General features: G+C 39.5%; 4 protein-coding genes across 4 annotated transcripts; 2 read left to right on the top strand and 2 right to left on the bottom strand.

Moving 5' to 3' along the window:
- Positions 1-4382: 4382 nt before the first annotated feature.
- On the bottom strand, positions 4383-5375 carry LOC115432622 (olfactory receptor 146-like). Its single transcript, XM_030153529.1, has 2 exons — positions 5027-5375; positions 4383-4897 (listed from the first exon to the last, which is right to left on the bottom strand). The coding sequence occupies exons 1-2, from the start codon at positions 5373-5375 to the stop codon at positions 4383-4385; spliced, it is 864 nt and encodes a 287-aa protein (XP_030009389.1).
- Positions 5376-14071: 8696 nt separating this feature from the next.
- Positions 14072-15040, bottom strand: LOC115432621 (olfactory receptor 52K1-like). The gene has a single exon (XM_030153527.1). The coding sequence runs from the start codon at positions 15014-15016 to the stop codon at positions 14072-14074; it is 945 nt and encodes a 314-aa protein (XP_030009387.1). The 5' UTR covers positions 15017-15040.
- A 4515-nt stretch (positions 15041-19555) lies between these two features.
- Positions 19556-20497, top strand: LOC115432620 (olfactory receptor 5AC2-like). The gene is made up of 2 exons (XM_030153526.1): positions 19556-19907; positions 20037-20497. The coding sequence occupies exons 1-2, from the start codon at positions 19556-19558 to the stop codon at positions 20495-20497; spliced, it is 813 nt and encodes a 270-aa protein (XP_030009386.1).
- Positions 20498-24532: 4035 nt separating this feature from the next.
- On the top strand, positions 24533-25489 carry LOC115433164 (olfactory receptor 146-like). The gene has a single exon (XM_030154435.1). The coding sequence runs from the start codon at positions 24554-24556 to the stop codon at positions 25487-25489; it is 936 nt and encodes a 311-aa protein (XP_030010295.1). The 5' UTR covers positions 24533-24553.
- Positions 25490-27157: the final 1668 nt, after the last annotated feature.

Raw genomic sequence — 27157 nt, 5'->3', positions numbered from 1 at the left:
AGAAGCAGTACAGAAATTCTATAAAATTAGTTCCATATCCACTGCTTTGATACGTATTTTTTTTTTAGTTTAATAAAACTGAATTTAATATTGATAATGAGAACCCTTTTTAAATAGTATGAATATTTGTACTGATACCACTCAATGTTTGAAGTGAAATCTTATATATCTTCGGAACTTTTCAGTTAAAAAACAATCCAAAATCAAAGGTGTCAAATGTAATATTCATACAGCTGAGGCTGGAAATATTCAATATGCAAATAACTCCTGCAGTCAGTATTCACAAAAACAATATAAAAATATATGTAAAAAAAAAATGGCTGAAAAAAAAAAAAAAATTATTCATGAATTGATCGTTTAATTAAATGTGTAACAACTGCTTTAAAATAAATGGAATAGCTATTTAGTATTAGTGTTTCTTCCATGTGACATTTCTCTGTTAGAATTCAAAGATGTTTACTTAAGTTTCGTGGGTAAACTGATAAAAACCACCTCTCTGCCTTCCGTGCACCAGTCCTCTGGCTTCTCCTGTGTGGAATCATTCTAACCTAAACACATGACACTGCTTTAAGAACGTCACTGTTCTGAGATACCTGTTAACTAAGAAAACATCATGTGGTATTTAGAGTAAGGTCATTGGTGCCCCTCTGTCCCTCCCTCACACACCTGTTTTCACCCCTACCTCACCTGCAGAGCCGTCAGTTTTAGTATGTCACATTTATTCTTTTTTTTTTTTTTTTTTTTTTTACTAGTTTCAGCACATCTTGTATTTTTATCTATAACTTTGTACAGCACTTTGTGTTGGTTCAAATGTGCTACATAAATAAACTTGACCTGAAGGACTCGACCTCAGCTGTTTTGCACTTAAAGTTTATACTTCTTCCTACTCCTTTCTGACTACGCAAAATTCAGACTTGCACGTACTTGAAGATAGGTTTTGTTGATTTAAATGTTATTTTGTTTTTATTTTGCCTTAATTTGCTTCGTTTTGTTTTATTTTGTTTCTTTGCATGTTCTAAATAAATAAATAAATGAATAAAGATTTTTTTAAAAATGACTGGGTACGCTCACAATGTGACACATTCATTATATCTGCTGCCGACTGTGTCTCTGCAGTTTATTACAAACATTTGCAGTGTCATGTGTGCTGCTCTTGGTTATTTGGTCCATTATAACTCTCCTTCTAGAACTGTTACTGGATTTGACATCATTGTGAATGGGTTTGATTTGTTTCTCCATAGAGCATCCATTTTATTGTTTATACAAGTTCTTTATTTTTATTCTATTTTGATCTCTTCTTTCTTTTAATCTCAATTCTCTGTATGCCCTGTGTATTTAGTGAATTGACAATTTAAAAACAAAACAAAACAAAAAAACAATCTTTGAATCTTGAATCTAACCGAACACTCAAATGATACTTTGCCTAAATGAGTTGTGTTTGATGAACATAAAGAGCTGAGAAACTGCATTTTACCAGAATTATTTGAATATATTGATAGGATTGGTGGCCAAAAATCATTTAACAGTTTAGATCAGTAGCTGTTTTCAGTCATGTAATGTAAATAAAGTAATCAAAGTCCATTAATACAAATATAAGTGTTTTTATTATTATTATTATTATTATTATTATTATTATTATTTTTATAAATTTTTGGCATTTTAGTCATTTGTTTCTGTGAATGCAAATGTATGTTTGCAATTATAGACCACAACAGGGTTAAGACAGTTCATATCAATATAAAAGTCCGTCAGATACGTCCATTTTCCTTCCAACAAAATCTGCTATCTTTAGTCAAAAACATGTTTCATGAGGTCTCAGTAGAGTTGACCTTCAGACACCAAACTCTGCCCAGTTCTTCCCTGAGTTTAAATGAATATTTTGTTAAATATAAAGACATTTTCTCAAGCTGTCTGAGGTGATTACAGGAACACAGACTAAAGATAACTACTTTCATTATCACTTTGTAATATATATTTTAATGAATTTAGATACAAACCTCAGATTTTCTTAGACCTAAAGACAGAGGAAGTTAAAAGAATATGGACACAGAAATTATTCGTTTGCCTTAAGCAATTAGTAAGATTCAAACATTTAGTGTTTTAAAATTAAATAAACGATTTGTCACTTGTTGAACTTAAACTGTCCCACCCCAAATGGTAAACCCATGACGCATCCACCCGACCACCAGTCAGCTGCATACCAGCGATTTATTTATATTTATATTAGTGCTGTCATACGATTAAAAATTTTAATCAGATTAATCACAGGATCGCTGTGGATTAATTTGGATTAAATATCGGTTTAATCGTGTTTCATTTTGCATGAGCAAACAGAATGAAGAAAGAAGAAAATATATATATATATATATATATATATATATATATATGTGCAACTAATGTGTTTATAAAACACCTTCAACTGTTTCAACAAAACAACTGTAAATAAATGGCTGTTCTATTTTGGGGTTTTTTTTCTCCTCAAATTTCCATCCAGAAGGCCAATGTGTTGTTTAGTGTCTTCCACCTTTATTGGTTGGTTCTGCTGCCCGTCACTTCTGGATCAACTGCCCATTTGTTCATGTGCAACAGTAACTCTACTTGGACAAACTAACCTATCTGCAGCGCAGAATGACTCCGAATGTCTCTGGCAATGCATTTGGGTTAAAGCTACACCTACCGATCTGGCATGTTGCACAGCACTTTGAACAGCAAGTTTGAACATGAATCACACCTCCTTCCAAAGCCCCGCCCACTTCCTGGTGCCTGAGCTCTGACGTTCCCCTCCTCACCTGATGCACGTGGAAGCGGAGGTCCGGTCCACTCTGGCGTGGCCACGGACCCCTCCCTCAGCAATCAGACACAACACCTTCCACCTGTGGTCTCCTTTATCATTAGGAGACCCTGTATTTAAGGGTCTGGTCTGTGCAGCGCTGGATCATTGCGTTAACTGCACCTCATCACCTACAGCAGTGTTTTTCAACCTTGGGGTTGGCTGGAATTTCTAGTAATTGATAAAAATAAAAAATATATAGTGAGTTGACAGACAATCCCAATACATAACAGACATGACAAACTCTGAGTCTGACACTGAAGCACTGTGGTTCTGTTTATCTGTCAAATGTTCATTGTGGTCAGTTTCAGATGCTGCAGCTCTTTCATAATTCATAGTTTGAGTTATTGTTTGTTCACTATGAATTGTCAGCCTTGTAAATCCATATGTACAGTCCAGACTGTACATATCCTGACCAAGGAAAATAAAAATCTCACTTTGTGCAATAATCTACACTTTACTGGCTTTACTGCCTCCGTCCATAATAATATACATTATATAGACTAAATGTCGTCTAACATTGACGTTTATTTGCAACATAATATACATACTAACCCTTACATGATCAAAACCAAAATACTTTTAGCAAAAAAAAAAAATTGTCACCGTTTTTGAATGTCTGGGGTCACCAGAAATTTGTGATGATAGAATGGGGTCACAAGGCAAAAAAGGTTGGGAACCACTGACCTACAGTAAAGGCTCCAGTTGGGCGGACTGGGCCGTACTGTGAACGATGCGGAGTCTGCGCATTGTCTGGAGACATTTGAGGTTTCATAGTCCATACATTTATCATCCTACATAATCCTACATTGTGTGACACCATGTACATGTACCTGTATGAGTCCTGCAGTCATAAAAACTGACCTTTGTGCAGACCTGTCTGAAGAGTCCAGTACACCAGACTTCTGGACTCCATCTCCATCCTTCATTTATCGAACTCTGACTGCTGCAGTCGGGTTCTTCTGTTTGCTCCCTTTGGTTGTTGTTTCTGTCAATAAATCCTTTTTTCCCTTCCACATGTGCATTTGAGTCCTATCCATACACAGCCCTAGACAGGAGACTGTGGTCAGTGACAGGAGGAGCAGCACTGGTGAAACATCAGATTCAGATTCACCAGTAGGCTATCAGCTGCAGGACTGGGTAACAGATGACTGACAGGAGGCTCAGCCAAATATTTTATTCAAGCCAAATAACATGATAGGTCAGACTTTTATCAGAAATATATGACAATTAAACATTTGAGTTTCTAAACCTGTTGGATTTCTTTTACATTTTAGTTTGCCACACGCTTATTAGGAGCATTTTAAGATTAAAAAAGAGAAGTGTAAAAATGCCACATCGAACAGTATAGCTTTAATTACGTTAAAATTTTTAATCAGATGAATCATGATGATGGATGGATCTCCATTAATGCATTAATTTTGACAGCCCTACTATCTATCTATCTATCTATCTATCTATCTATCTATCTATCTATCTATCTATCTATCTATCTATCTATCTATCTATCTATCTATCTATCTATCTATCTATCTATCTATCTAATTAATATTTAAATGGCTCTTCTTCTCCATGTATCTTTAAGGGGGGGGTTGACGCTGTGCCCTTTATGAACCAGCCACTGCTGCTCACACTTCTTTCTTAAGAATGCCCGTATCTCTTTGGACTGAATACCATAAACAATTGGGTTTAAGCCTCCAGGAACGATGTGAAACAGGATGGCTACAAATTTTCTTAACTCCGATAAATGGGGGAAGCGATGAAGAGCAATGTTGGCCATTCCACTGAGCAGCATAATCATATAAACCACCAGATGAGTGCTGCAGGTCTTTAAGGCTTTACTGTTCAAAGACTTGTTCTTACTGGTCAGACACACCACTGTGATCTTAGCGTAGGTGAGAACTATGCTGCCAATAGAGAACGTCATAAGTACTACAGTAAAAGTAAGGCCGTACACGTTATTAATGAAAACACTCTCACAGGACAGTTTAAACAGCGAGGCGTTGTCACAGTAAGGGCTTCTAATCATAGTCCTGCATCTGTTTAGTCTTATGGTCAAACCAAGCAGAATCCCCACCAAAACAAAGGCCACCCCCCAGGCAAAAACTGTCAGCTTTATCACCATTTTGTTGGTCATTATAGCAGCATAAGACAGAGGATTACAAATGGCAATATATCTGTCAAAGGCCATAATAATAAGCACAGTGTGAGCAGCTGTACCAAACACATGTGAAATGAAAGCCTGAACCACACACTCATAGTAACTGATGAGGCGTTCAGGTGGAGGACGCAACATGTCCACAAGTAAATGAGGAATCAGAATGGAGTTTCCGAGGATGTCGTTCAATGACAGATTGTAAAAAAGCAGGTACATTGGCTGGTGGAGACTTTTGTCAGCTAAAACCACAAAAGCAATTCCAAAATTGGCAATAATAATAAACAGATATGAGAAAAGGAGGAACAAAAACATGGGGTACATTGCATCCTTTGAGACGTTCAAGCCCTCCAGCTGCAGAGTGAAACTATTGTAGGTGTAGTTTTCCATCAACCTGGAAGAATAAACACTGATGTGAATGTGAGGTCAAATCCTGAAACACAAGCATCCAGTATTACCAATAATTCCAAAGATCACAGATAGTTTAAACAATAATGAAGGTATAAGAGAAAATGTTACAAAGTGACAATGAAGATTAAAGACAATTTACTTTTTCTACATGTTTTGATTTTCAGTGCAGTTTCAAGAATTGCATAAAGTTGGAAAGTTGGACTGTTCTTAAAAAGGCTGAAATGTATGAAATCTTTCTGAATCTTTGTGGCTGTATTCACTGTGTGACATGGACTCCAACAGGGAGAACAACTTGCCATGTTATAATAAAAAAGGTTCTACAAAGTATACATAAAGTTAGTTAGTAGAAATAAGTATGAAAAATACAATAGTGACAGTCAAAGAAGCCCTGTTCCACAGATAAACAAGTCCAGAAATAAAAATGAATTGCAAATATTATGTACTGACAATTCAAATTAAAGTAAAATGACAGATGCCTCATTTGTTTCTGACTAGTTTCAACCTCTTGCCTTGTTCTTTTGTCTCCCAGCACATCACCAGTTAATAAACAGTCGAATCAAACAGGTCCTCCTTGGTTAGCATGTTACATGGTTTTTTATTCAGGGAAATGTGTGATGCAACTTAAAGACAATAGTCATTGCAGACGTCACCAAGCTACAGTCTACTTTTTTCATAGTTCTTATGATTATTAACTCTAATAGTTGGATGACTGACTGGTGGGATAAGTGTGGTGGCCCAGATGTGCTACAGCCCAACAAATAATCCACTATAAAAAAATAAAAATAAATAAATAAAAAAAAGATTATTAGATATTAATATTAATTTAAAAAGAAGTAGCTGAAAAATTAAATATGCCCCTTAAATAAAAATACACTTGAATGAAAAAAAAAAAACTCCTAAAAAAAAAAAAATAATAATAATAAATTAATAAACAAAATTAGTACAAAGAAATAAAATAAACTTGTATGGTTTCTTTTAAAAATAATTATCTCCTCAAAAAAAAACAAAAAACAAAAAACAAACAAAACAAAAAAAATCAGACTTCTATAAAAAAAGTGTCTCAAAATAAAATTGAGCAACATCAAAAATTATACATTTATTGAAGAAAAGAAGTGTTTGAAAATATAAAACTTCATACGTCTAAAAAAGAAAACCCCTTCACTATTTAAATAAGGTTCAGCAAAAAAAATAAAAAATAAAAAATAAAAAAAAATAAATCCACCTTTTCAGTTGGGGGGGGGGGGGGGGGGGGCGCTGTTTCCCAACAGGTCTCTTGCTTTAAAATTAGCCAATGTGGCTAATGCTAAGGAAGTAACCCATAGGAACACAGGGTGAAAGGTCTAAAATGTATGTGTGTGTGTGTGTGTGTGTGTGTGTGTGTGTGTGTGTATAGCCAGTCAAGAGTCAAAACAACTGGCGTGACACACAACGCCATTTATTGAGATCAGTCTGATTGTTTTTGTCATGTCGGCTTCTGGACTTTGTCTGTCTTTTCTGTTTTGTTTGTCATTTCCTGTTTTATTTTGTTAAGTTTCCCTCATGTGTCTTGTCTGTTGTCTTTACTTCCTTTTGTGTTCACCTTTCACCTGATTACCTTGCTCCTCCCTGATTATCTCCACCTGTGTCTCATTGTCTTCCCGCCCTCTTGTGTATTTAAACCCTGTGTCTTCCCCTGTTCCTTTGCCAGTTTGTGCTCTGCAACTCGTTGTATTCACTTACCAGCGTTTCTTGGATCCTGTTTGTTCGTCTGCCGTGTTTGACCTGTTTTCGTCCCTCGACCTTCGATTCAGCCTGACCTCTTCCTGCCTGCCTGTTCCCGACCTGGTTCGTACCCGACTTCGTCTCTGCCTGCTCCCTTTATTACCTCAGCCTCCAACGTTAACCTGTGCTTCGACCTCCGCCTGGATTACTACCGTGAGTTTGCTCGTCCCCTATGTACCGTTGCTCGATTGATTGTTTTCCCGTGTATGACCTGGCTTGTCTATTGACCACCCTCTGTCTGTCCCTAGTGGGGATTCCGTGGGGGTTTTCCCGACTCGGCCGAGTCGGCCGTCTGTCTATCCCACCCGCAGCCCAGACGTTTACCCCCGGAACCGGAGGCCTCTCAGAAGACAAATATTCTCTGTGTAGAGTTTTTTCTTCTGTAAAAGTGTTTAATAAAAACACTAAATCTTATTCGGTATTTGTGGTCTTGCTTTTGGGTTCTGCCTCTGTACTCAGTCTATTACAGTACAAACTGGCCAATACCATGAACCCAGCAGACCTAGACCAGGTCCGGGAAGCAATCCGCCTACAGGGGCAACGCATGGGGGGACATGAGCAGCTCCTGCAGTCCCTTATGGATCAAATGTCTCAGCTGTCCTCCCAGATTTCCCAGCTCACCGGTAATCAGGCGTCCGCCCAGAGTCCACCGAGCGAACCTGAACCTTCTGATCCTCCTGTGAGGGCCTCGGAGGAGCCTAACATCCCTCCCCCCTCTAAATATTCTGGTAATCCGGACACATGTCGTAGTTTTTGTACCCAGATACGTCTAATTTTTGATTCCCAACCCAGACGTTTTTCTTGTGAGTCTGCTAAGATCGCTTATATAGCAAGTCTGTTAGAAGGACCTCCTTTAAGTTTTTTCAATTCCCTTATGGAACAGAATTCCCCTCTAACTCGGTCGGCGTCTAGTCTGCTGACGGAACTTAAAAGAATATATGATCATCCTGTTCGCGGTCAGCAAGCAGCACTGAGGCTCTTGAGGCTGAGGCAGGGAGACCGCCCGATCAGACAATATGTGAGTGAGTTTCGTTCTCTGGCAGTAGAGTCGGGTTGGAATGAGGCCGGATTAATTACTACTTTTCAGTCAGGACTGAACCGCACCATTGGACGTGAGATGGCGCTCCGTCGGGAGCTACATACCTTGGATGACGTTATCTCTGCTGCTATTCTGGTCTCGGACCAATGGGGCATCTGGCAGTCGGAACCGTCTGGGGTCCATCCTGCTGGTCGTGACAAGAAGGGTGTAGATCCTCCTCTACCAGTACCGGAATCTGGCCAAGCCTCGAGGGAGGAGCCGATGCAATTAGGCCGCACACGTCTGTCCGCAGAAGAGCATCGCCGTCGTTTGACTACCGGACTTTGTCTATACTGTGGTCAAGAGGGACATCGGGTCGCCAGCTGTCCGCTGAGGCCCAAAACTCCGGCAGGTGAGGGCTCTCTTTTGAGCCGGACTGTGTGTATGCTAAACTCTCCTCGGGTGCAGCCATTGGTCTGTTTGTCCTCTGATTCTGTTTCTCTACAGCACCCCGTCCTGATAGATTCCGGCTCGGACGCTAACCTTATGGATGAGAGACTGGCTAAGCGGCTTAGACTGACTCTGGTGCCAGTACAGCGTCCCCTGGAGGCACGGGCCATAGACGATCACATCATCTGTCGTGTGGTGCTGCGTACTCAACCAGTCTCTCTCAGTTTCAATGATGGCCATTCAGAAGAAGTATGTTTTCATATCTATCACTCAGACTCCCAACCCCTTATTCTGGGTCACCCGTGGCTTACCATACACAACCCGCGGGTCAATTGGAAGACAGGAGAGATTCAGTCCTGGGGTGAGGGCTGTGACACCCACAGGGTAGAGACCCGTACCCAGGATTCCTCGTCCGTTCCTGTCCAGCCAGTGGTGGCTTCAGTGGAGACCGTGAAGGAACCTGAGACTGACTTTCCTGCTCTTAATAAGGTACCTGAGTGTTATCATGATCTCAAGGAAGTGTTTAATAAGGCTCGTGCTACTTCTTTGCCTCCTCACAGACCTTATGATTGTGCCATAGACCTGCGCCCTGGTACCAATCCCCCAAAGGGACGATTGTATTCCCTGTCTGGCCCGGAAACCACCGCCATGAAGAAATACATCGATGAGTCATTGGCGGCTGGTTTAATTAGACCCTCTTCGTCCCCTGCTGGAGCAGGGTTTTTCTTTGTTGACAAGAAGGATAAGAGTCTCCGCCCCTGTATAGACTTCCGTGGTCTAAACGATATAACTGTCCGAAATAGATACCCATTACCACTCATGTCATCGGCTTTTGAACTTTTACATGGCGCCAAGGTGTTTACTAAGTTAAACCTCCGCAATGCCTATCATCTGGTCAGGATCAGAGAAGGTGATGAGTGGAAGACAGCGTTTAACACCCCCAGTGGCCATTACGAGTACTTAGTAATGCCGTTTGGTCTCACAAATGCCCCCGCTGTCTTCCAAGCATTAGTGAACGATGTACTACGTGACATGCTCAATGTCTTCGTGTTTGTCTATTTAGATGACATACTGATCTTTTCCCCGGATGAGACGTCACATGTCCAACACGTCCGTCAGGTACTCCAGAGACTCTTACAAAATCAGTTATTTGTGAAAGCAGAGAAATGTGAGTTCCACCGCCCGTCTGTGTCTTTTCTGGGGTTCATCATTGCGGAGGGAAGTGTACAGATGGACCCGGACAAGGTCAGTGCTGTGAGGGATTGGCCAACCCCTAGCTGTCGGAAGGATGTGCAAAGATTCCTTGGTTTTGCCAACTTTTACAGGAAGTTTATTAGGGGGTTCAGCAGTGTGGCTGCCCCCCTGCATGCCCTAACCTCTCTTAAGTCTGTGTTTAGATGGGGTTCTGAAGCCGAAACCGCCTTCAAGAGGTTAAAGGACATCTTCACTTCGGCCCCTGTCCTTTCGGTCCCGGATCCAGCCCTCCAGTTCGTCGTGGAAGTGGATGCCTCTAACCTGGGGGTTGGAGCGGTCATCTCGCAGCGGTCACCTAAAGATAACAGGCTCCACCCTTGTGCTTTCCTGTCCAGAAGACTAACTAAAGCGGAGAGCAACTATGACATCGGCAACAGAGAGCTGTTAGCCATTAAGGTCGCGCTGGAGGAATGGCGACACTGGCTGGAGGGAACGGAGGTGCCTTTTCTGATATGGACTGACCACAAGAACCTGGAGTACCTGCGGACCGCCAAACGTCTCAACTCTCGTCAGGCCAGGTGGGCGTTATTTTTCACCCGTTTTAATTTCTCTCTTTCCTACCGGCCCGGCTCAAAGAATGTGAAGCCTGATGCTCTGTCCAGACTATTTACTCCTGATGAAGTGAGTACTGAACCTGAAGCTATTTTGCCTAAGTCCTGTGTGGTGGGGGCGGTGCACTGGGAGATTGAAAAGGCTGTGTGTGATGCTTTAAAGGACTGTGTCATCCCGGCTGGCGTCCCGCCAGACCGTCTGTTTGTTCCCCCTAACCTCCGCCCACAGGTCATTCACTGGGCTCATTCTTCTAAGCTGTCCTGTCACCCGGGAGTCCAGCGGACCATGTTCGTCATTAAACAACGCTTCTGGTGGCCGGCCATGGAGAAGTTAGTGACGGAATACATCGCATCCTGTCCCGTCTGTGCCGCATGCAAGTCTTCCAATAAGCCCCCGGTTGGTCAGTTACTTCCTCTTTCAGTCCCTAGGAGACCTTGGTCGGATATCTCATTGGATTTTGTAACCGGCCTACCCCCGTCTGAAGGTAATACCACTGTCCTTACTATTGTGGACCGTTTTTCTAAGATGGCACATTTTGTCCCGTTACCTAAGCTCCCCTCTGCTAAGGAGACCGCAGAGGCGGTTCTGTGTCACGTTTGTCGTTTGCATGGGTTCCCTAAGGATATTGTGTCTGATAGGGGCCCTCAGTTTGTGGCACGTTTTTTGGCGTGCTTTTTGTTCCCTCATTGGGGCTTCTGTCAGTTTGTCCTCGGGCTACCACCCTCAATCTAATGGTCAGACTGAGCGGCTCAATCAGGTGTTGGAGACCGGCCTTAGAGTGTTGGCCTCTCACAACCCCTCGTCCTGGAGCCGCCAGCTGATCTGGGTGGAATACGCCCACAATTCGTTACCCTGTGTCTCCTCTGGTCTGTCTCCGTTTCACGTAGTTTTTGGTTATCAACCCCCTTTGTTCCCGGCTCTGGAGAAGGACGTCAGCGTCCCGTCGGCCCTGGCTCTGATACGGCGATGCAAGAGGACCTGGATTCGTGCCAGACAGGCTCTGTTAAAGGCGTCGGGAGTCTATAAGGCAGCAGCCGATCGTAATAGGACCCCGGCTCCGGTCTACCAGCAGGACCAGCGGGTGTGGCTATCTACCCGTCATCTCCCTTTGAGGGTGGAGAGCCGGAAACTGGCACCCAGGTTCGTGGGCCCGTTCCCTATATCTAAGGTTATTAATCCTGTTTCTGTGCGACTCAGATTACCCAGGACTATGAGAATCCACCCATCTTTCCACGTCAGTCAAGTCAAACCCGCCAAGGAGAGTCCACTGGTCCCTCCCACCCAGCCACCGCCTCCACCCCGGATCATCGATGGGGATCCAGCCTACACTGTGCGCCGGCTCATGGCGGCTCGCCGGCGAGGGAGAGGGTTCCAATACCTGGTGGACTGGGAAGGATACGGCCCTGAAGAACGTTCCTGGGTGCCCGCCTCCTACATTTTGGACCCGGACCTGATTCGGGAGTTCCATCAGCGCCACCCGGAGGTTCCTGGGCCGTCCGGTGCCGTCCCCTAGAGGGGGGGGTACTGTCATGTCGGCTTCTGGACTTTGTCTGTCTTTTCTGTTTTGTTTGTCATTTCCTGTTTTATTTTGTTAAGTTTCCCTCATGTGTCTTGTCTGTTGTCTTTACTTCCTTTTGTGTTCACCTTTCACCTGATTACCTTGCTCCTCCCTGATTATCTCCACCTGTGTCGCATTGTCTTCCCGCCCTCTTGTGTATTTAAACCCTGTGTCTTCCCCTGTTCCTTTGCCAGTTTGTGCTCTGCAACTCGTTGTATTCACTTACCAGCGTTTCTTGGATCCTGTTTGTTCGTCTGCCGTGTTTGACCTGTTTTCGTCCCTCGACCTTCGATTCAGCCTGACCTCTTCCTGCCTGCCTGTTCCCGACCTGGTTCGTACCCGACTTCGTCTCTGCCTGCTCCCTTTATTACCTCAGCCTCCAACGTTAACCTGTGCTTCGACCTCCGCCTGGATTACTACCGTGAGTTTGCTCGTCCCCTATGTACCGTTGCTCGATTGATTGTTTTCCCGTGTATGACCTGGCTTGTCTATTGACCACCCTCTGTCTGTCCCTAGTGGGGATTCCGTGGGGGTTTTCCCGACTCGGCCAAGTCGGCCGTCTGTCTATCCCACCCGCAGCCCAGACGTTTACCCCCGGAACCGGAGGCCTCTCAGAAGACAAATATTCTCTGTGTAGAGTTTTTTCTTCTGTAAAAGTGTTTAATAAAAACACTAAATCTTATTCGGTATTTGTGGTCTTGCTTTTGGGTTCTGCCTCTGTACTCAGTCTATTACAGTTTTGCCCTAAATGGTGCCTACATGTCTGAAAAATATCTCAAAACATTAGTGTGGCGTTCCCCAAGGCTGCATTTTTGCAGCAGGTCAGTGGTTAAATATGGAAAATTGCTATCATCCCACAAATGATAAAATAGATTTATGTATTATATTTACTGTTAACCACACCATCCATCACTTTATTGTTCCATTGACTTTACTGAAATTTAATGTGACACCTGTCGAGAGAGGAAAAGAAGTTGCTGAGACAAAGAAGTTGTCTTTGTGCGATTTTATTCTGCGCAGAAGGAAACAGTCTGACAGAGTGAAGTCACAGTCTGATTGGAGTTCTTAACCGAAGAGAAGTTTTTGGTTGTATTTGTAAAATCTGTGTAGCTTAGTAGAGCAGTGTGTATGTGCGATACAGAATGAAGGAATGCTCCAGAGTAGCTTCAAGGCCATGCAGGAGTACAGCACTGACAGTTACCGACAGGAGTCTGCAGCTGCATCCTTTCCTAAGAATGAAGAGCCAGGTCAAACTGACCCAGTCTGGGAAGGCAGAAGTTTAAGCAGGCATATGTGGGCACAAGGAATACTGTGGTTCAAGGAATACATTAAATATAATAATGAGGACCAGGGATTTTCCATTATAACAGATAATGATTTCTGGAACTGTTCCTTGGCCCAGCACGGCAAAATCAATGACATTATGTGCGTAAAAAATTTACTTTTAACCATCCTGTTAGTTTAAGTCAACCACAACTCCACAGTAGAGTTGTCTATTTGTTAAAAATACTAGTCAATGAATAAAGTCAAGGACATGTGCAACCATAGTTTATTTATTTGTAGTCTTGTTTTGTTCATTTCTTATGTCACATTTTCATGAGTTGCCCTCAATAGTGGCAATAACTTACAAACAGATCTTTATTGTACTTATTAGAGCGTCCAAACCTAACAGCTCAGAGCAGAAGGGCTCTTGGAATGAATATCTCTAGAGAAGTTCACAGTGTTAGTACTTTCACAATGACTACGATTGTAAGCGATTATTATCATATATGGTTGTTGGCTTGGAATAGGCCCTTTTCCATGCCATTCTGTTATAATGAACTTATTCAGTATATTCATAGCTCATATGAAGTAGTGATGACAGTAAACAAAGCCTGTTACTTTTTTGGTTCTTTTCTTTAAAATCCTTATGTTTTCCATTAGTCCCTCATTTGATTATCTGTCTCAGAATAAAATACCTAGACTTCTGCTACCCTCACCCTCAAATTATTAACAGTCAGTACTTGGCATGTCCACATCATGCTCATTCATGTTAAAGATAAATATGATAAGAATGTACAGAAAATTAACAATATAAGAAAATTAAACCCTTTTCAAAACCTTTCTGTGCTGACATAGATTGGACAGGAATTTTTGTATCTCTTTAGACTGAATTCCATAAATTATGGGGTTGAGGCTGCTGGGGACCAAGTTCAACAGGATGGAAGCAGTTTCTCTGAGCATCGCATGTTGGGGGAAGCGATGTAAGACAATTATTAACATTCCACAGAACAGCATGATCAGATACACAGAGAGATGAGTGCTGCAGGTCTGTAAGGCTTTCCTGTTCAAAGACTTATTCTTACTGGTCAGACAGACCACAGTGATCTTAGAGTAGGTGAGAAACACACTGCCTATAGAACCTGTAAACAGGACTACAGTGAAGGTGAGACCATATACATTATTAATGAAGACACTCTCACAGGACAGCTTAAACAGTGAGGCGTTGCTACAGTAAATGCCTTTAATTATTGTTCTACATCTGCTCAGTCTTACAGTCAGACTGAGCAGAATCCCCACTAAAACAAAGGCTGCCCCCCAGGCCAAAACTGTCAGCTTTATCATCATTTTGTTGGTCATTATGGAAGCATAGTGCAGTGGGTTACAGATAGCAACATATCTGTCAAAGGCCATAATCATGAGCACAGTGTGGCCAGCTGTACCAAACACATGTGTAATAAAAGCCTGAACCACACACTCATAATAACTAATAAGACGTTCAGACGGAGGACGCAACATGTCCACAAGTAAACGGGGAATCACACTGGAGTTTCCAAGTATGTCATTGACAGGCAGGTTTAAAAACAGCAGATACATTGGCCGGTGGAGGCTTTTGTCCAGGACAATTAGGATCAAAATTCCCAAATTGGAAAAGATGATGAATATATACAAAAAAATGAAAATGGAAAACACAGGATATATAGAACCCCCTGTGATCTTTAACCCCTCCACCTGCAAGATTAAACTGTTGTGGGTGTAGTTCTCCATTCGCCTGAAACAAGACACAAATGTCCAGCTTTTTTAGTTGTAAAATATTACTTATGTATTTATGAATATTTTTCCAAATACATAAAAAGTCAACAGAACATCAAATACAGACAGTACTTAAATGTCTCCAGCACCAGCAAATGAATGAAAGTACTTTAACTGTGCCTGACAAGTTAAAGAAGATGTGTGTCTCTGTTCTACCTTTTATAACTACGATTATTATCTGGGGAGGTAATGTATAATGGAACATTATGTCATCAACTTGGTGACCAAAGTAAACAGGCAGTATTGAAACACAGTCAGGTTATGATAACAGTTAACTGCATATTTGCATATTCCTGAAGGACAAAGATGTTCATGGATGAAAAATTCTCACCTATTCAGTTTTTTTGAAGAGTTCCAAAAAGGACTGTGATTGTACTGTTGAGGTACGAAGTGTCTTTCTATCTTTGGTATTGTAAAGATAGTCTTTATGTGTTTAGTATGTATTTAATCCAACAAAACATGGACTGGGATCGCAAGTTGGGAAACGTACAAACAAAACTGCACAAAAAAAAAAATCAAGGAAAAAGGGGTACAACAAAAACAGGGCCCTTTTAAAAGGGCCTCAAAAGGAGACTGAAAATTAAATCCTCAGTCACCCACTAAGTCGATCATGAGGATAGAAGAAATGAAAGGTGGGCCTTCAAAACCCTGGGGTGGAAGTGGGAGACAGTGGTCATAATGAGGGGAGGATAAAAGGGATGAAAAGTGGCCAGCTGAAAAACTAAGTGGGGAATGTAAACCGACCAAAAGGAATGTTGTTTCCTGGACAGTTCACAGCCAACTGAGCCGCATAGCTCCAGCTCCTTTTGAAGTCTACCTGACTAATTACAGCCAGGTGAGGAAATCATGGCAGGTGAACCTGATAATCCTAAATGACCTTTGGCCAAGCTCCTAACCCAGAGGAAAAAAAAACAAAACAATTGTGTGGGAATCTGTGCCTGTAACAAGATACAAGGCTGAAAATCAGTATTCGGTCCCTGTGGTTTTCAGGTCCTCAGGCTGAGTTGCATTAAAAACAGGTGTGTGATTCTGTAACTGAAATCATTGCGTGGGCATCAAAAAAACATTTTCAGAAATCATTGTCTGTGAACACGGTTCTCTGCGCCGCTCACTAATATAGGCTAAAGCTCTAAAATGCAAAGAAGTCATATACGTCAAAATGTATTTAAAATGGACTCAAGCAAAGTGGAAACCTGTTCTGACTTCAGATTAATTTAAATTCTCTTTATAAACCATAGATGCTGTGTCTGAACTAAACAGACCATCTGGCTCATTACCAGTGCTCAAAAGTCTGTATCTGTGATGGTATGGGGGTGCATTAGTGACTATGGAATTGAAGTTTGCAAATCTATAAAAGGCACCATCAAAGCTGTATAGCTTTTTCAGCAACATATTTCAGCAGGACAATGCTAAACCATCTCTGTTACAACCGCAGGTCTTTGTAGCAGAAGAGTCCGGGTCCTGAACTGGAATTCCTCAGTGCAGACCTTTCACCAACTGAAATTTTGGCAAATCAGGAAAGAAAAAAATATGACAAAGAATACAACATCAGACAAGAATGGAGCGACCTTCCTCTGCCAAAACTCCAGCAACTGGTCTCCTCAGTTCCAGATGTTTACAGATTGTTGTTAAAAGAAGAGGGGAGGCCACCCAAAGATGATGGACATGTCACAACTTCTTGGAGACACGCCGCTGCCACTTAGTTCAAAACAATCTTCCTTTTCTTTAAATAGTACATTTTCTCACTTAATACATTTGACATGTTTTCTATACTCTGCTGTGAATTAAATATGTGATTTGCAAATAATTTCATTGTGGTTTTATTTACAGTTACACAGCATTAGCTTATGCACATGTCTCTCTAGAACAATAAAGACTAACTCTGTTCTCGCTGTTGGAGCCAAAATTCATTTTTGTTTGTTTATTCCTCTTTTTCATTTTGACCTTAATTTAATAATTGTTTTGTGGGTGTGGCTGTGATGATTGCCACAGGTGCAACTCATCATGGGTGTTGGTTTGGGTCTGGTAAACTTACATATACCTGCTGTGTGAGGTGGGCGGAGTGTGTGAGGACAGCCCCAAACAATTTTCAGACCGTGAAACTGTGAGATTGAGTTGGTCGGCGTTTACAGTGTTTTCTTTTGTGTTAAAGAACCTATTTTGTTTATTTGTAGAACACATATGGAATGACAATTGTGAACTATAATGAACTCTTGGACTTAATATTGGAGAATAAATGGACTGGCATATCCAAACACAAAGAAACCCATCCAGACATTCATTTATGCACGTGTCGAAAATACAACAGGTTGAACCCTTCCACACTGTAGGAGTGGCTAAAGGTAAAGCCACTACACTCACGTTCTTGTGAAACGGCATCAGTCGCGGTCCAAGTACTGTTCCAATTGCAAGTACGCATAAACCAAGAACACATGGAATACCTGGATGCTGTTCTTGTGGGCTAGCTTAAACCAAGGATGCACTGGTTGGTGACTGGGAAATAATTCCCAAGATGCAGTTCGTGACAGCTCAAGCGGGACCCAGGCAGCTTGTTAGCCCACCGGCTTGACCAGGACCCGGACGGCTGTGCCCGGCTGAACCGACAACATGTATTACTGTTTTGAAAACTATACAAAATGTATAAATGACACGCAAATACCAGCACAAATGTATTGAAATCAAATTGAGTGATATTGTGGTGATTTGAGGGAAATACGTTAGGGAGCAGATGGATTAAACACAGCAGAGACAGGGAGGAAAGTTCACAAGTACGCAGCAATTATGATTACAGATAGATTTGCGTTCTTGGGAAGTACGTTCTTTGGGACCGTTCTTACAAAGACTGTACTCGCCGAGTTCACTAGACCGTACTCTGCGTTCTTGGTATTGAGAAACGGCGCTAGTGTTTCCAAATTTTTGACAGGCATTGTGTTGCAACAGATTTTGTTTACTGTGGTTAAAACAGGCAAATCTAATTTCCCTGGGATCTGAACTCTTTTCAACATTCATTCATTCGTTTCCTGAACCATTCAGTCCTCAACAGAGTTTCGGGGGGTACCAGAGCCTATTAGTGCTACCTGTAGATTACACCAGGGGTAGCCAACTCTGGTCCTCGAGAGCTATATCCTGCATGTCCCTCTTCCAGCATACCTGATTCAAATGATAAGGCTATCATCAAGCTCTGCAGAAGCCTGATAACGACCAATAGGTGTGCTGGGAGAGGGAAACACCTAAAACATGCAGGATAGTAGTTCTCGAGGACCAGGGTTGGTGAACCCTGGATTACACCCTGGACATGTCACCAGTTCATCACAAGGCTGACATAAAGAGGAAAAAAAAAAAAAACACTCCCACGTATGTGTGCATGTAAAATCCACACAGAAACTGCAGATGCCAACCGGTGCTCAGGTCAAACCAGGACCTTGTGGATGTCAGGAGACAGTGCCAACCATGGCACCTCCTCAAACCCATATGGATGAAACAATAACACATAATAAAGGCTACCCCTTGATTCAGCCATTGTTGATCAAACAAGAAAAAGATGCAACAAAAATAATAATAAATAATAATAAAATACACAACAAAATGAAAATGACATATATGTAATAAACAAAAAGATATTAAAATATGTAAAAAGGGGAAAATATAGGACTTAACAAGATGAAAATACTGTAAAATACAGTTTTTTCTGCTTTATTAGTGTATGTATATAGTATATATTTACTTCCATTTCCTGTAGATTTGTACATATACAAATCTTGTATTTTTTTTCTGCTTATTAATGTATTCTATTAATATAGTTTCTTTTTTTTTTGCTCCTCTGCTAGTGTTTTTTTGCATGCAACTGAACTATTGTGACCAAATAATTTCCTTTGTGGATAAATAAAGTTTGTGTAAGTCTAAGTCTAAAAGACACAAGATGTCAACAATGTAAAGCACACAAAAAACACATGAAATGTAAAATGTGTAACAAGACTAAACATCATTTAATACCCTCTATTGACTCTGTTAACTTTAAACCAAAGCCTGTACAATATTTGTGCTGTATTCAGCGCAATACATTTTAACACCAAACTAGTATAGTTTTCATCACAAATTTTATTATGTCCATTATTTATTTATGAATATGTATGTATTTTTATACTGACTATTTTATCCTGATCACAAGTGTTTTATCTGTGTGAGACCAATGCATCGTCATTTCGTTCTGTAGTGCATCTATGATGTAATCTTTAAATGACAAATAAAGAAATCTGAATCTAATACACATATGAATTCTTCATGTTGCATCGCCTTCAGTAACACTAACTGATTTCCCCAGTGATACAGTGCCACTTCTATAAAAAAATCGTAGCAGATTAGTGGTGCAGTGTAGAGTGGACACAGACTGATGAACAACAGACAGAGGTTTTGTCATGTTAGTCTGTTAATGAACATCTGAAATTAGGACTGAGAAGGAATAACCCATGGTCTCTGCTTTGTTATTTTAGGTAGATGGAGAACTACACCTACAACAGCTTCATACTCCAACTGGAAGGTTTAAAGGTGACAAATGATACTAAATACCCTGTCATTTTCTTCTTTGTTTTTTCATATGTTTTTATAATGCTTACAAATGTTGGGATTTTAGTTCTTATTTTCATTGACAAGAACCTTCACCAGCCAATGTATCTGCTGTTTTGCAACCTGCCAGTCAGTGATATCATTGGAAGTACTCATATTGTTCCCCGTTTACTGTCAGATATTCTGCGTCCTCCACCTGAACGCCTCATCAGTTACTATGAGTGTGTGGTGCAGGCTTTTACTTCGCATACATTTGCTACGACTTCACACACCGTGCTCATGGTTATGGCTTTTGACAGATACGTTGCCATTTGTAATCCTCTGTCTTACGCTGCTATAATGACCAACAAAATGCTGATAAAGCTGACGGTTTTTGTCTGGGGGGTTGCTTTTATGTTGGTGGGGATTCTGCTCGGTTTGACAGTAAGGCTTAATCGCTGCAGGACGATGATCATGAACCCTTATTGTGATAATGCATCGTTGTTTAAACTGTCCTGTGAGAGTGTTTTCATCAATAACGTGTACGGTCTTACTTTTACTGCTGTGCTTCTTACATCCTCTATAGGCACCATAGTTCTGACCTATACTAAGATTGCAGTGGTGTGTTTGACCACTAAAAGCAAGTCTTTGAACAGTAAAGCTATAAAAACCTGCAGCACTCATTTGTTGGTTTATCTGATAATGTTGCTCAGTGGAATAATTATCATCATGTTGCATCGTTTCCCTCAGTACTCAGACTACAGAAAACTGGCTGCTCTTCTGTTTATTATCGTTCCCAGTAGCCTCAACCCCATTATATATGGTTTGCAGTCCAACGAGATAAAAAAAACTGTATTTGATGTGTTTAAATTGTCACCACTGTTTAAAAAATAAGCATTTGCACATGTCTTCTGGTATTGCCCCTAAATAGAACCATTCTGGGACAAAGTCAACTCTGTGAGAAATGAGGTACTAGGATATACGGTTACTAAGAATTGTTCCACCTTATATTTGGGAAATATAAGTACAGTTGTACTGAAAGAAGATAATTACTTGGTCAAAATTCTTCTCAGGCTGGCAGGAAGGCCATAACAAGAAACTGGCTTGTTATGGACCCACCTGGATACAAACAATGGTTAGACATAGTACAGGAAATATGGGTGATGGAAAAAATGATGTATACCTTAAGATTAAAAAAGGATAAGTTTGATGGAAAATGGGACGAATGGATTGGATTTAAAAACAAAGACATCAGCACTGAAATGGTAATGTGATGTCATAATTTTCCTTTTATTGTATTATTTATGGATATCTTTTGTTGAATACTATAACCCTCAACTGGCCTTTCTGTACTATTTGTTGTATTTTATGTTCATGAACATGTGAAAAAGACAATAAAAAAAAAAACATTAAAAAATCATTTGCTATTTTGTTTTGGGCAAGTATATAAAATAAATATCACAAAGAATGAAGTGCTGTCTTGCCATCTGAAATTCTGCTCTATTGTTGCATACATTGTAAAGAAGGGAATAAATGTACATGACAAATTATATAACTAAAGCTGCCTTTCCTACATTTGGGATATTGTGGGCCTGTTTTTACTGAGTTGTCATTTGTCCGAGTAAAAATCTTAATTGTACAATATGAAAATTCATTGTCTATTTTAGAAATGTTCTTTTCTATCAGATAATCAATAAGCTGATAATAAGATTGAATAAACAACAATAAGACAACATAAGGTGACAGTACATTAAAATAACAGTACAAGATTTTGAGGTCATCTCTCCTAGAAATTTGCATGTTATTTAACATGAGTCTAACATGAATGTTTTGAGGCATTTTGTCAAATTGTTCCTGATTTATCCTACATTATAAAAGGGAAGTGGGCTCTGTGTGTCTCAGGCATCACACAAAATCTGTACAGACCTGAATGCTGCAGTTTGGCATATTTATGTATTTTTGGTCAAGGTTTAGACTTGTGAAAATGGCAAGTTGATAGGACCAATATTTTTTTGCATTTTCATGAAAATTTCAGTAAATGTTGATACTGGCACAAGGAACAAATGATTAAATTTTGGTGGTGATTGCGGGGGCGGACTGATCTGCGTTGGCAGAGGTCTGTGCTCTCCGAGTGCTTTTCTAGTTAGCAATGTTTTGTTCATTTGTTTTTGTGAAATTAAAAGTTTGATTAAAATATTAAATAAGAAAAGCACTCGGAGAGCGCAGACCTCCGCCAAGGCAGATCAGTCCCCCCCCCCCCCGATCACCACCAAAATTTAATCATTTGTTTTTTGTGCCAGTATCAACATTTCCTGAAAATTTCATGAAAATCTGTCCATAACTTTTTGAGTTATCTTGCTAACAGACAGACAAACACACAAACAGACAGACAGACAAACCCCGATGAAAACATAACCTTAGCCGTTACACTTGGTGGAGATAATAAAAATAAGAATGCTTTTGTGACAGAACAATTGCACAATGAGGCAGTTATAAGGCTTCTCATAAAAACACTGAAGGCAAAAGGGTTCATCAACACACAAACCATTCATATTTGTCTATTTAGGCTAAAAAAAAAAAAAAAAGAATGAAGCAAAATTCAGAGCCGTTTGGGAACCAGATCATCCCATCATTAGTTCACACAAGCATTTCCTCATATAATTTCTTGATGTTACATCACACATTTCCCTAAAGGAAACAGCAAGTGTATAGAACATGTATAAAAGAACAGAGGAGAACCCGTCTATTTCCACTTAATATTAACCTGCAATGTACTGTGAGACAGAGAGACAGAAGACCAGAGACTGCAACTAAAGGCAGACAGCTAAGGTATCATTTACAGGTTTTATTATTATTTTATAACATAATACATCCCTATCTCTATGTTCTTATTATGTTATGTATAAGTGAATGAATGAATGCATTAATAATATTTAATGTCTGTTGATCTGTTGAGAAAGAAATTTTACTTCTTCTTTATATTATAATATGACACTTAATTCATTTTGCTTAAGTCTATCAAAAAACAAGCTACAGTGACATATCCCTATATATAACATTTAAATCTATAATAAGTTTTACACTGATTCATGATCATCGTATTAACTAGTGTGTATTCTGTTTGTGTTTTTTCAACATATTGTTAGTATTTCAGTCATTCTGTTTCATATAACTCTCTTCATACAGGTTTCATACACGTCACCTGTTGTAAAGTTGTGATGCTGTTTTATGTTATGCTTTTGAGTTTAATGCATGGATGCATGGATTTCTGGATTTTACCTGTGAAATTAACATCAGTGTTTTCACTTTCTCATTCATGTTGATAAAAATGTCATATACTTCATTCTGCTGCATGTTATATTGATGATGACTTTAACCCATAAAGACCCAAACAGCCACCAACGACCAAAACTAACTACTGATTTAAAATATTTAATGACTTCTCAGCTACTAAACCTACTAATACATGAAAATAATTGGTGTAAAATACAGTTTGTCATCTTTCCATGGTCATCAGATATGACCTATTTGGATGTTCAGAGGCTCCGTAGTGAAGGTGGAAACACTGTCATCTTCTATAACACTGATTCACCAGTAAAAACCCATGGAGTCGGATCATTGACAGTGGAGAGACCTGTTTTATGTTCAGTTAATGATATATTTAGCTGAAAAAGTCAGTATTTCTTCAGTTTTCTCAGTTTTTTTTTTTTTATACATAATAACTCTCAACTTTAATCTGAGCTTTTACGAACATCTACATCATCAGTAAATTAAACATAGGAAAATATGTGATGTTTACTGAGAAAACGCAAAATACAGAGGTATAATATGATGAGAAATGATGATGAATCAGTTAAGAAAGTTAAATATAGAGAAAAAAAAAACTGCCACAAAAGTAACACTGGGTCTTTATGGGTTAATGCTTCATGTAAATAGCTTTTAACTGTTACTTTTTAGAGGATTCAGAATTTGCCCAAAACAAAACTGCATCGACACAGCAATTATAACAAAAGAATAATGCTTGCATGCTACTTTATGGAGTTCTGTCACTTCTTTAGCTTTTTCTTTATTGAAAACACAACATGTAGAAAAAGGAAATTAGCTCTAAACGCTTCATTGTCACTTTCTGTTGCTGTAACCATACTTCTGATGAACTGAATAGTTCATATAATGAACGCACAATGAGTTTCCCTAGGATTAATAAAGTATTCAGATAGATAGATAGATAGATAGATAGATAGATAGATAGATAGATAGATAGATAGATAGATAGATAGATAGATAGATAGATAGATAGATAGATAGATCGATAGATAGATCAAAATCAAATTAACATCTGTGTGTATATGTATTGCTATTATTGTTGTGTATTCCTTTATGGATGATGGCTTTAATGCCTTTAAACTGCTATTGACTGTTTTTTGTTTTATTTTATTTTTTTTAATGATGCAGAATTTCCCTGTAATAACGGCAAAGGATTAGGGCGACTGGAAAAAAAAAAAAAAGGTGCAATAGCTATTTTTTTTACTATCATTATAAGAAAAAAGTCAGAATTCTGCAATTAAAGTCAGAATTCTGAGGTTAAGCTCAGAATTTTTCTCATAATAATAATAATAATAATAATAATAATAATAATATATTGGACCTTAATTTTAAAAAAAAATCCCAGTGGCCCTAATCCTCTCCCGTACATAATATAACTGCAACAACACTGTAATTATAAGATATAATTCATTTTTCTTTATGCTATATTGTTGAGGACATAATTGTGTTGTGTAAACTGCTTAAACAAGACCATTTATTCTTCTGAAAATGAACACACACGGGTAAGAAGTGATATCGTTTAAGCAGCCACTGTCTAAATGATGAATGTGCAACAAAGACCATTTCAAGATCGATGCTTGTATTTCATGATTTCACTCACTACATTGGTGTTTTTCTTTCAGGTTGATGGAAAACTACACCTACAACAGTTTCACTCTGCAGCTGGAGGGGTTAAATGTCTCAAAGGATGCATTCTATCCAGTGTTTCTCTTACTCTTTTTCTCATATTTGTTCATTCTTATTGTTAATATTGGCATTGCTCTTCTGGTTTGCTTTGATAAGAACCTCCATCAGCCCATGTACCTGCTTTTCTGTAACCTGCCACTAAGTGATTTACTTGGAAACTCTATTCTGATTCCTCGTATTCTTGTGGACATGTTGCGTCCTCCACCTGAACGTCTCATCAGCTACTATGAGTGTGTGGTTCAGGCTTTCATTACACACACCATCGGTACAACTGCCCACACTGTGCTCATGATTATGGCCTTTGACAGATATGTTGCTATCTGTAATCCTCTGCATTATTCTGCACTAATGACCAACAAAATGGTGATAAAGCTGACAGTTTTTGCCTGGGGGGTGGCCTTTGTTTTGGTGGGGATTCTGCTTGGTCTGACCATAAGACTGAGCAGGTGCAGAACAATGATCATGAACCCCTTTTGTGACAATGTCTCACTGTTTAAACTGTCCTGTGAGAGCGTTTTCATTAATAACTTGTATGGTCTTACTTTTACTGTGGTTCTTTTCATAGCTTCTATTGGCAGCATGGTTCTGACCTACACTAAGATCACTGTGGTCTGTCTGACCAATAAGAGTAAGTCTTTGAACAGGAAAGCCTTACAGACCTGCAGCACTCATCTGGTGGTTTATATGATCATGGCGTTCAATGGATTCTCTATCATTACTCTGCATCGCTTCCCCCAGTTATCATACTACAGAAAAATCTGCTCCATAATGTTTCTCATCATCCCTGGTAGTCTCAACCCCATTATTTATGGGGTGCAATCGAAAGAGATACAAAAATATTTTTCTAAAATATTCTGCCGTAAAGTTTCACCCTAAAGAATCATGAGGAGAATTTCTCAGACTAAAGGGTGTGTTCATTTAACTCATCCTCTGTCTATCAAAAATAAATAAATAAATAAAAAAAAAATAAAAAAAAAAATAAAATTATATATATATATATATATATATATATATATATATATATATATATATATATATATATATATATATGATATGATATGGTGGTATGGTACAGATCTACTACTTACTAAGAGCACATTGAAAAAAACAACACACAGAGATTGACTCTTTTATTTTGGACAGTACAGAGATGCTTTCAATCTTATTTAGCATATATATATATATATATATATATATATATATCTCTTGAGGACTAATTGTTTTGGAAAATGAATGAATGAATGCTGAGGCCAGGTATAACAAAATGTAAGTTATACTAAAGTAATCCAGAAATCAAGTTTCCCCCATGGCCTAAATTGTTTCCCCTGGGAGTTGAGAAGCAGCAGGATTCTTCTCTAATGTACTCCCCCTGCAGTCAAAATATCTTCCATGGTCAGGACAACAGTAGGACTGGACTGATAAGAACTGGTAATAACTGAAGGACAGATGGACCTACTGTGTCTTTTATTTTGCACACAATCTTTTTTCACAAGTTTTTCCTCGCCACTGTCACCAGTCACAAGTGTTTGCTCCTGGAGGATTCTGTTGGGGTTCTGTAAATTGCCTTAGAGTCTGGTTTTGACCAACTCTCTATATAAAATGTCAAGAGATAACTTTTTTTTGTGATCTGGCGCTATATAAATAAAATTTTGATTGATTGAGTGATTTAATTGGTTTTCCCCTGTAAGTCGCTTTGGAAAAAAGCGTCTGCCAAAAGCGTAAACATAAACATCTTCCAAGGGCGCACACAACACACACATACATTTTTTCCCCAATCCAACCAGCTGCCCTCAAACTCTGTTTTGTTTTTTTTTTTCATCCTGTCCCCCAAATCCTACCAAATCCATGGAAAAAGTACCAGCATGTGTCCACGTGTAATGTGTGAAAACTGTATGATGTCTTATATTTGTGCTTTGGATTATCCTCTTTTCTTCTCTACAAATTTCGAAGAAAAGGGTTCTGTGGTGACGCACCAGCTAGGAGCAGCGGCCCGATGTCCCTAATCATCGATCTCAGTTTCTTTTGATGTACTCTGTGCTGCCACATGACAATAAAGGCAATTCTGATTCTGATTCTTCTTCTGAATGAATGAAAATCAATTTGGCCTACCTTCTGCTACACAAAATGTAGGACAACCAATTAGCAGTACTGCCTTGACAATAAAGTGGTCAATATCGATAAAAAATTATAATGTATGGAGCCCCCTAACAGACATTGGGGGGAAAAATTGATGGGTGGAACAGTAAAGAAAGACAAACTTTTTGCAAGTCTTTTGTGAGATCTCGCAAAAAATTTAGCTAGATTTCACAAAACTGTTTACATTGAGAGCAATGTTCTTTCAGGCCATCCATGCTCAGAACTGCAACAAAACAGACACAACAATAGAGTGGTCTTTTTTTTTTTTTCACCCATTATTTTTTCCCCCATTGTCCCTTAAGGGGCTTTGTAAAAATGCACTTTTTTTTCAATGAGTAAAAAATTTCAGTAATATACAACACTATACTCCATATCACAGAACTTTTTTTCAGCCTGTTCATCGAACTA

The sequence above is a fragment of the Sphaeramia orbicularis genome, chromosome 14 (assembly GCF_902148855.1).
Source record: "Sphaeramia orbicularis chromosome 14, fSphaOr1.1, whole genome shotgun sequence".
NCBI lineage: Eukaryota > Metazoa > Chordata > Actinopteri > Kurtiformes > Apogonidae > Sphaeramia > Sphaeramia orbicularis.
The sequence above is the reverse complement of the archived record's forward strand: the minus strand, read 5'-3'. Positions and strand labels throughout refer to the sequence as shown.

What these genes read in the sequence shown, in the direction of transcription:
- LOC115432622 (XM_030153529.1), bottom strand. Translation starts at nt 5,375, where the DNA reads ATGGAAAACTACACCTACAATAGTTTCACTCTGCAGCTGGAGGGCTTG. An exon ending in AGCTGCTCACACTGTGCTTA is followed by an intron (nt 4,898 to 5,026) that starts TTATTATGGCCT and finishes TGGTGGGGATTC; the next exon opens with TGCTTGGTTTGACCATAAGA.
- LOC115432621 (XM_030153527.1), bottom strand. Translation starts at nt 15,016, where the DNA reads ATGGAGAACTACACCCACAACAGTTTAATCTTGCAGGTGGAGGGGTTA.
- LOC115432620 (XM_030153526.1), top strand. Translation starts at nt 19,556, where the DNA reads ATGGAGAACTACACCTACAACAGCTTCATACTCCAACTGGAAGGTTTA. An exon ending in TTCACACACCGTGCTCATGG is followed by an intron (nt 19,908 to 20,036) that starts TTATGGCTTTTG and finishes TGGGGATTCTGC; the next exon opens with TCGGTTTGACAGTAAGGCTT.
- LOC115433164 (XM_030154435.1), top strand. Translation starts at nt 24,554, where the DNA reads ATGGAAAACTACACCTACAACAGTTTCACTCTGCAGCTGGAGGGGTTA.